This window comes from Panulirus ornatus, chromosome 42 (assembly GCF_036320965.1).
Source record: "Panulirus ornatus isolate Po-2019 chromosome 42, ASM3632096v1, whole genome shotgun sequence".
In the NCBI taxonomy this organism is placed as follows: Eukaryota; Metazoa; Arthropoda; class Malacostraca; order Decapoda; family Palinuridae; genus Panulirus; species Panulirus ornatus.
Window position 1 is genome coordinate 21,023,659 of NC_092265.1, and position 9,474 is coordinate 21,033,132.

General features: G+C 40.1%; 1 protein-coding gene across 4 annotated transcripts in view; it reads left to right on the forward strand.

Annotated features, from left to right (window-relative positions):
* LOC139761960 (lachesin-like) overlaps nucleotides 1–9,474 on the forward strand; it is a 313,136-nt gene that overhangs the window by 251,462 nt on the left and 52,200 nt on the right. For 3 of the 4 annotated variants that reach the window (XM_071686683.1, XM_071686682.1, XM_071686684.1), the window contains exon 4: nucleotides 3,889–4,016. In XM_071686683.1, the coding sequence (XP_071542784.1) occupies nucleotides 3,889–4,016 (128 nt within the window). The remainder of the gene's footprint in view (nucleotides 1–3,888; nucleotides 4,017–9,474) is intronic. The other variant, XM_071686685.1, reaches the window with a different exon arrangement.

Genomic DNA, 9,474 nt, shown 5'->3' on the forward strand with positions numbered 1-9,474 from the left:
GAGTGGATCTGGCAGCGGATGGAACCATGGAAGCGGAAGTGGATCATAGGGTGGGGGAGGGGGCGAAAATTCTGGGGGCCTTAAAGAATGTGTGGAAGTCGAGAACATTATCTCGGAAAGCAAAAATGGGTATGTTTGAAGGAATAGTGGTTCCAACAATGTTGTATGGTTGCGAGGCGTGGGCTATGGATAGAGTTGTGCGCAGGAGGATGGATGTGCTGGAAATGAGATGTTTGAGGACAATGTGTGGTGTGAAGTGGTTTGATCGAGTGAGTAACGTAAGGGTAAGAGAGATGTGTGGAAATAAAAAGAGCGTGGTTGAGACAGCAGAAGAGGGTGTTTTGAAATGGTTTGGGCACATGGAGAGAATGAGTGAGGAAAGATTGACCAAGAGGATATATGTGTCGGAGGTGGAGGGAACGAGGAGAAGAGGGAGACCAAATTGGAGGTGGAAAGATGGAGTGAAAAAGATTTTGTGTGATCGGGGCCTGAACATGCAGGAGGGTGAAAGGAGGGCAAGAAATAGAGTGAATTGGAGTGATGTGGTATACCGGGGTTGACGTGCTGTCAGTGGATTGAATCAAGGCATGTGAAGCGTCTGGGGTAAACCATGGAAAGCTGTGTAGGTATGTATATTTGCGTGTGTGGACGTATGTATATACATGTGTATGGGGGGGGTTGGGCCATTTCTTTCGTCTGTTTCCTGGCGCTACCTCGCAAACGCGGGAGACAGCGACAAAGTATAATAAAAAAAAATAAATAATATATATATATATATATATATATATATATATATATATATATATATATATATATATATATATATATATATATATATATATATATATATATATATATATATATATATATATATATATATATATATATATATATATATATATATATATATATATTTTCTTTTTTTCTTTCATACTATTCGCCATTTCCCGCGTCAGCGAGGTAGCGTTAAGAACAGAGGACTGGGCCTCTGAGGAAGCATCCAGCCCCCTTCTCTGTTCCTTCCTTTGGAAAATAAAAAAAAAAAAAAGAGAGGGGAGGATTTCCAGCCCCCCGCTCCCTCCCCTTTTAGTCGCCTTCTACGACACGCAGGGAATACGTGGGAAGTATTCTTTCTCCCCTATCCCCAGGGATATATATATATATATATATATATATATATATATATATATATATATATATATATATATATATATATATATATATATATATATATATATATATATATATATATATATTTATATAGTGTGTATATATACATCCACATCCACCCTCCTGAGCACAACCCTATTCCTCACAACCATATAACATTGTTGGAACCACTATTCCTTCATCCATACCCAATTTTGCTCTCCGAGGTAACGTTCTCGCCTTCCACACATTTCTCAAGGCTATCAGAACCTTCGCCCCCTCCCCCACCCTGTGACTCACTTCTGCTTCCATGGTTCCATCCGCTGCCAGATCCACTCCCAGATATCTAAAACACTTCACTTCCTCCAGTTTTTCTACATTCAAACTTACCTCCCAGTTAACTTGTCCCTCAACCCTACTGTACCTAATAACCTTGCTCTTATTCACATTTACTCTTAACTTTCTTCTTTCACACACTTTACCAAACTCCGTCACCAGCTTCTGCAGTTTCTCACATGAATCAGCCACCAGCGCTGTATCATCAGCGAACAACAACTGACTCACTTCCCAAGCTCTCTCATCCCCAACAGACTGCATACTTGCCCCTCTTTCCAAAACTCTTGCATTCACCTCCATAACAACCCCATCCGTAAACAAATTAAACAACCATGGAGACATCACACACCCCTGCCGCAAACCTACATTCACTGAGAACCAATCACTCTCCTCTCTTCCCACACGTACGCATGCCTTACATCCTCGATAAAAACTTTTCACTGCTTCTAACAACTTGCCTCCCGCACCATATATTCTTAATACCTTCCACAGAGAATCTCTATCAACTCTATCACATGCCTTCTCCAGATCCATAAATGATATATACAAATCCATCTGTTTTCTAAGCATTTCTCATATACATTGTTTAAAGCAAACACCTCATCCACACATCCTCTACCACTTCTGAAACCACACTGCTCTTCCCCAATCTGATGCTCTGTACATGCCTTCACCCTCTCAATCAATACCCTCCCATATAATTTACCAGGAATACTCAGCAACATACAGGGGAAGGGGGTTGTCATTTCATGTGTGGCGGGGTGGTGACGGGAATGAATAAAGGCAGACATGTGTATATATGTATATATCTGTGTGTACAAATATATGTATACGTTGAGATGTATAGGTATGTATATGTGCTGTGAGTGGACGTGTATGTATAAACATGTGTATGTGGGTGGGTTGGGCCATTCTTTCGTCTGGCGCTATCTCGCTAACGCGGGAAACAGCGACAAAGTATGATAAAAAAAAAGAATATATATATATATATATATATATATATATATATATATATATATATATATATATATATATATATATATATATATATATATATATGCAAGAGATAGAAAGGAAAAATGCGTGTGTGAACAAGACATTGCGTAAGTGCATGTCTGTGTTCCATTCTGTTTTTTATATTTTCTTTGTGTGTGTGTGTGTGTGTGTGTGTGTGTGTGTGTGCCTGAAGCACCAAGAGAGAGAGAGAGAGAGAGAGAGAGAGAGAGAGAGAGAGAGAGAGAGAGAGAGAGAGAGAGAGAGAGAGAGAAATACAAAAGGAGAGAAGGGAAAAATATTCATCACAGTAAGTAAGACACGTAGAAGTCCAGTGTGAGCTCAGAGAAGAATGTTTGAGTAGATAAAAGATATCGAAAATAGAATTAAGAAAAACTATTTTTTTAGAGAAATGATAAACTAACGAGGATATGAGACAGACATGATAAAAGAGACGAGATTCTGAAACTCACATCCACAGGGAAAAAGAAAATGGGAGGAATGTTAGTCCTTGAAAATGTAGAGGGAAGGTCTAGTTCCACTAACCTGGCGAAGAAGAAATCTGGCTGGCAGGATCCATGATGCTCATGTTAGCAAGGTAGCGCAACGGGTGTAGTTGGGCTGTTTGCATAACTCACGGATGACGCGAAAGGTGAAGGAATTTCGTGCCTTAGTATTATACTGGAAGGAATGGAAGCAAAAAATCTTTTTTCTTCAATAAGGATAATCAAATGAAGAATGACAATGAATTTGTTACACAAAAGACAGATGTCTACGAGTGAATAATCTTTTAAGATGTTTCAGTTATCAATCTTTTTTCCTTCCACAGCCAGAATCGTGGACTATGTCCCATTGGAAATTGAGTTGTTAAAGATTGACTTGAAGGTTATAGCCTCGAACTGCAGGTGGAGAAAAGAAAGAGGAAAATCTGAGCGCGGGAAAGAACTGGGGCGAGGAAAGAAAGGAATGGAGTCATAAACAAACCAAGAGCGCGAGGGGAGCCGGCGACGGGTGAAGTGAAAAAAAAAAAGAAGAAAAAAGGAAAAAAGATACGAGATGATATAGTGGGGGCGATATGCTCTGTGTGGATGGTCCGGGAGAGTCATGTTATGGCTGAAGCTTGTCGGGTGACTGAGAGAGAGAGAGAGAGAGAGAGAGAGAGAGAGAGAGAGAGAGAGAGAGAGAGAGAGAGAGAGAGAGAGAGAGAGAGAGAGAGAGAGAGAGAGAGAGAGATTTCCATTCACAGCAGTCTATGTCACTAGAATAATCACCCTTAAAGACTGAGGGTCTTTTCCCCCCTCCAAAGCCAGTGTGTTCTGAGCCATCCAACAGACACGCACACAGGGCGGTGTGTGTGTGAGGGCTAGACGCCCTCTGTCAGCGTACAACAGACACTATGAATGATAGTAGGTACCCCCTCATCCACAGAGTCCGGGGCCTGGGTGGGTGTTGAGAACAACACGATGGTGAATGTCAAGGCGCAGTTGGGCTACACAGCGTTCCTGCCCTGTTCAGTCCGTATGATTGGTGATAAACAGGTCAGTAATTAACATACCAGTCTGTCTATTTATCTATCTATCGCTCTGTGCATTATCTGTATGTATCTATAAACGTCCGCTTATTTTCATTTTTGTAGAATTAAACGCCGCCTTATTTTGATTTCTTTTTGTAAATTAAACGCCACATATTTTCTTTTTTTTTTGTATAATCAAACGCCTCCTTACCAGTCTGTCTATTTATCTATCTATCTAGATAAACCGATCTATTTCTCTATGCATATGTACATTTATCTATCTACTTGTCTGGATAAACCTATCTATCTATCTCATTATGCATATATGTATCTATCTATCTGTCTGTGAGGCTAAACCTTTCTCTTCATCTCTCTATGCAAATATGCATTTATCTATCTATCTAGATAAGCCTCTCCATCTATCTTTCTATGCATATGTATATGTATGTATCTATCAGTCTCAAAAATCAGTCACTGGCTTTCATTTATGTGCCTTTATAAATCCTACAGGAAGTATTATTACAGTTTCAGGTATGTATTGATGTATATATGCATGAATCCATGTAATCTGTTATTCAACACATTGGCTCTATGGTTAAGGCCAGGGTAGCCATGGGAAAGGTTTATTTCAGAAACTACACACACACACACACACACACACACATACATATATATATATATATATATATATATATATATATATATATATATATATATATATATATATATATATATATATATATATATATATATATATATATATATATATATATATATATATATATACATCTATATAGTAATGTACGATGATGTATTTCTACATCACATGTATCCGTCAGACTTTCTCTCTCTCTCTCTCTCTCTCTCTCTCTCTCTCTCTCTCTCTCTCTCTCTCTCTCTCTCTCTCTCTCTCTCTGCCCATCACATGCACCACAACATCCCACGGAGTAAACAACTCGCACTGACGCGGGGGCTTTTTTCACAGAACAGTCCAACTTTTCGGTATCTGGCAAGACCCAGGAGATATCGGGGTACGAGACGTATGCTTTTGTGAGCTTGGCTCTGGGCGGCCGTGGAGAGAGAGTAGAGAGAGAGAGAGAGAGAGAGAGAGAGAGAGAGAGAGAGAGAGAGAGAGAGAGAGAGAGAGAGAGAGAGAGAGAGAGAGAGAGAGTGTCCAGTCTCGCCAAGTGATGGGTCCAAAACCCTATGAGGTGGAACGCCATTTTGTGGCTTATAATACCAGCAAAAACCATTTTTTTTTTTCGTTTTTTTTTGGAGGTGGTGTGGGTGAGGGGAGCCAAAGGATAATATCATGTTGTGGTCTATTGCTGGTGGACGCAAGAGCTGAAGTAATGCAAGAGTGGGTAGTAAGAGATGTGTGTGTGTGTGTGTGTGTGTGTGTCTGTGTGTGTGTGTGTGTGTGTGTGTGTGTGTGTGTGTGTGTGTGTGTGTGTGTGTGTGTCTGTGTGTGTGTGTGTGTGTGTGTGTGTGTGTGTGTCTCTGTGTGTGTGGGGGGGGGGGGCGCTTCGCGGATGTAACTCCTGCAGAAGACGAAAGGTGTAGAGATCCCATGATGCAGAATATATGGGGCGTTGGATTCTACAAAAAAAAAATAAAATAAAATAAGGGGGCGTTTAATTCTACAAAAAATGAAAATAAGGGGCATTTAATTCTACAAAAAATGAAAATATGGGGGCGTTTAATTCTACAAAAAATGAAAATAAGGGGACGTTTAATTGTACAAAAAAAATGAAAATATGGGGCGTTTAATTTACAAAAAAATGAAAATAAGGGGGCGTTTATTTCTACAAAAACGAAAATAAGCGGACGTTGAGTTCTAAAAAAAATGAAAATATGGAGGTGTTTGATTTTACAAAAGAAAAGATGAAAACATGGGGGCGTTTAGTTCTAAAAAGAAATGAAAATAAGGAGACGTTCAATTCTACAAAAAAGAAATTGAAATAAGGGGGCGTTTAATTTTTCAAGAAGCTGTTTCACAAAAGTGTGAGAACCGGCCATGTTTTATCTTTTTTTTCTTTAAGATAAGCTGCATTTCTCTTGATCCTTCTCATTAAGCTTAGTCGAATCATTTGATTCTACAGATACATGAAAAAGCTGATTGACCAAAAAAAAAAAATTGAGACCTGGCCTTGTTTTACCTTTTATTCGTAAAGATAAGCTGAGTTTTTCTTGATCCTTCTCCTTGTGGTTAAGCTTAGTCGACCTAGAGTTACAATAAGCTTTCAGCATCCCAGATTATTACGTCTCCAACATGTCGCAAATTAAGCAAGTTAAGCTATGTATAGGAAACTACGTCAAAATGCGAGAGAATTTCTCGTCTGAGACAGTACATTTAAGACAGTGTTGAGTAAACTCTGTCCCAAGGAGATATACGCAGTCCTTTCTGCCTTTACGATGGTCACAAAGAAAGAGGCCTTGGCACTTTTTTTCATCTCTTACTAATTATAAATGATAAATTAAGATGATATTCTTTAGCTGAACAGTGTAAGCAGACAGTTCAGAGGTTCTATATAAGAATAGAATGCTAAAACAGAAGACAGATAGCGACCGTAAAGTTTGGTATCAGAAACGCTGTGAGTTATGGCCGTGAACAGAAGAAGTCCTGAGACGCGTTTTGTCGAAGCTTTCCCAAGCCCCTTTGTCTCCGCAGTGGGAAGGCAGAGCGTCGAGAATGGCCAGTCGAAGCTTTTCCCCAGCCTTCTGTCTCGCCAGGGAAGGAGAGAGAGAGAGAGAGAGAGGGAGAGAGAGAGAGAGAGAGAGAGAGAGAGAGAGAGAGAGAGAGAATAGAACACGCCTGACCAAAAGTGTAGCAAGTCGTCTGTGTCACCAACGCACCGTACCCTCTGTCTTGAGAGCCAGAACGCAGAGCGTGGCGACCTGTCTTACCGTAGCATTCTGTCTCAACATGAGGAGCTGTCTTACCGGAGGAGCTGTATGGAGCATTCTGTCTCAAAAAGCAGAGACAGATAATTGGACCTGCCTGATCAAGCCCCTTGCTGAGTCTTCTGTCTCAATGGGCAAAGCCCCAGATGATCGCCTTACCTCAGACCAAGAGCGTGGCAAGACCTCAACTGTGACCTTTGGTTTTTCATCTTGACTGTACCTCCTTCATTATCCGTAGTGAGGTTCCTGGTGTCCAATACTGCTCACTATCCACATCCATTGGGTGGCCCGGCGGTAATCGACCCACACAGATAATCCGATTGTTCTCTTTCCGAGACCCGCCCCCTAGGGAAGCTCACGTAGCCGTCCATGTAAGGCAGTTGAGGAAGTCTGGCGTATTTTAGCAGGAAAGGTTTGGAAGATGGGTAGGCTTTTAAGAGTCCAGCGGGACGTGGAAGTACCTTCGGTAAGTTGAAGTTGGTAAAGTTTCACCTTTATCGTACTCCCTTAAGTATACACCTTTCCATTCTACTGTATGGTGCGCTTTCGTAGTTCTATTTTTTTCCCTTGATACCATCCAGGAGGGAGTGATGGATAAGGGGAGCAGGCTTCTGATGCGCTACCCGGTCTCTATCTGTACAGATTAGGGATTTATATGATGCTATAGGGAAAAGCCTTTCTCATAACAGTCCTGTTTCCATCTATGGAGATTACGATTCTCGGATATCATATCCGTCTTTCGACAGCTACTACGATCATAAACATCTGTTCTTGTTTTCTGTCTTGCGTTTGTGTATACATATACGCTGTGTATGAGGCCATGAGGATATACGGTTCTATAAGCAAACCACCATCTATGTGTTCTCCCTCACTCCACTGGGCAACTTCTTCATTCATCTATCCACTGTATACCAGCTATGTTGTACCACAGTAATTCCCCACCCGCTGAGCACAAGTGTCTGCGTATTCTTCTTCGCCACCGTCATAAAAGGTTAACATCGGAAAGACCCAGCCAGTGGTCTGTCGCTGTATGAATTCCTTTGTATACACCTTTGATCTCCGACCGTCCAATGTACTTTAGCCACTGTACACACACTGCCAAAGGCTCTTTGTGTCTTCTGTCCCACATTGTACACCATCGGCTCTGAACGCAACTTACAGGGAGCGTTCCAGACGTTTCAGATTGCGACATCTGGAATATACGACACCCACGTCGTAAAGCGTTGTAAAGACCATGTTGTCGTAAGGTAAACGAGTAATGTTTTGAGTGTTCTTTTTCTTGTGTTTGGGATGCTGGTTTGTTATAATTGCTTTGGACATAGTGGTGAGGCTTAGTTTAGAGTGGAGTGGATAAATTCTTTGAAAAGGATGCTGAGAGGTATTCTTTGTCCATTCCAAAACTTGTGCTGTTAAGTATTTTCAGGGGGTTTGATCTTTTTATGGCCTTTGTATGTTTGTTTGTGGTGTGGGGGAATAAATGTCATGTGTCGTTATCTGTGCCAGAAGTCGAGAGAAGGAAAGCCTGGAGACCAAATAGGAGATGGAACGATGGAGTGAAAATGATTATGAGTGACCAAGACCTGAACATGCAGAAGGGTGAAAGGCGTGCACTGGATAGAGAACGTTGGAGCGATGTGGTATACAGGGGTCGACGTGCTGTCAAGGAACTGAACCAGGGCGTGCAAAGCGTGGAAAGGTCTGTGGGACATATTATACACATACATATGGCAACTAGAGAGTGGATGCGGGTGGATGTAACCTTTCCTCGGCTGTTTCAGTCGCTACATCGCTATTGCGGAAAACGTCGATTAAGTGTAAAAGAATATATATATATATATATATATATATATATATATATATATATATATATATATATATATATATATATATATATATATCCACCCTGGGGATAGGGGAGAAAGAATACTTCCCACGTATTCCCTGCGTGTCGTAGAAGGCGACTAAAAGGGAAGGGAGCGGGGGGCTGGAAATCCTCCCCTCTCGTTTTTTTTTTCTCTTTTTTTTTAATTTTCCAAAAGAAGGAACAGAGAAGAGGGCCAGGTGAGGATATTTCCTCAAAGGCCCAGTCCGCTGTTCTTAACGCTACCTCGCTGTCGCGGGAAATGGCGGATAGTATGAAAAAAAAAAAAAAAAAAAAAAAATATATATATATATATATATATATATATATATATATGTATATATATATATATATATATATGTATATATATATATATATATATATATATATACATATATATATATATATATATATATATATATATATATATATATATATATATATATATATATATATATATATATATATATATATATATATATATATTCTTATTTTTGGACTCCTCTCCCGTAACATCCTTCATTACATTCTCTAAGGCTGCCTCGCTCACACAAGAAGCACAGCAAACAAGCGTGAAAGAATATGAGAGAAAGAAAGACGATATATTCCTAAAATGTCGTAAGAAATGAATTAAAGAAACAAGGAAATTCAGAGCTGAATTGTTTGAGCGACATGAACAAAATTTAAGTGTCAGGTAAATTGGCTGGTCTCAGGGCAT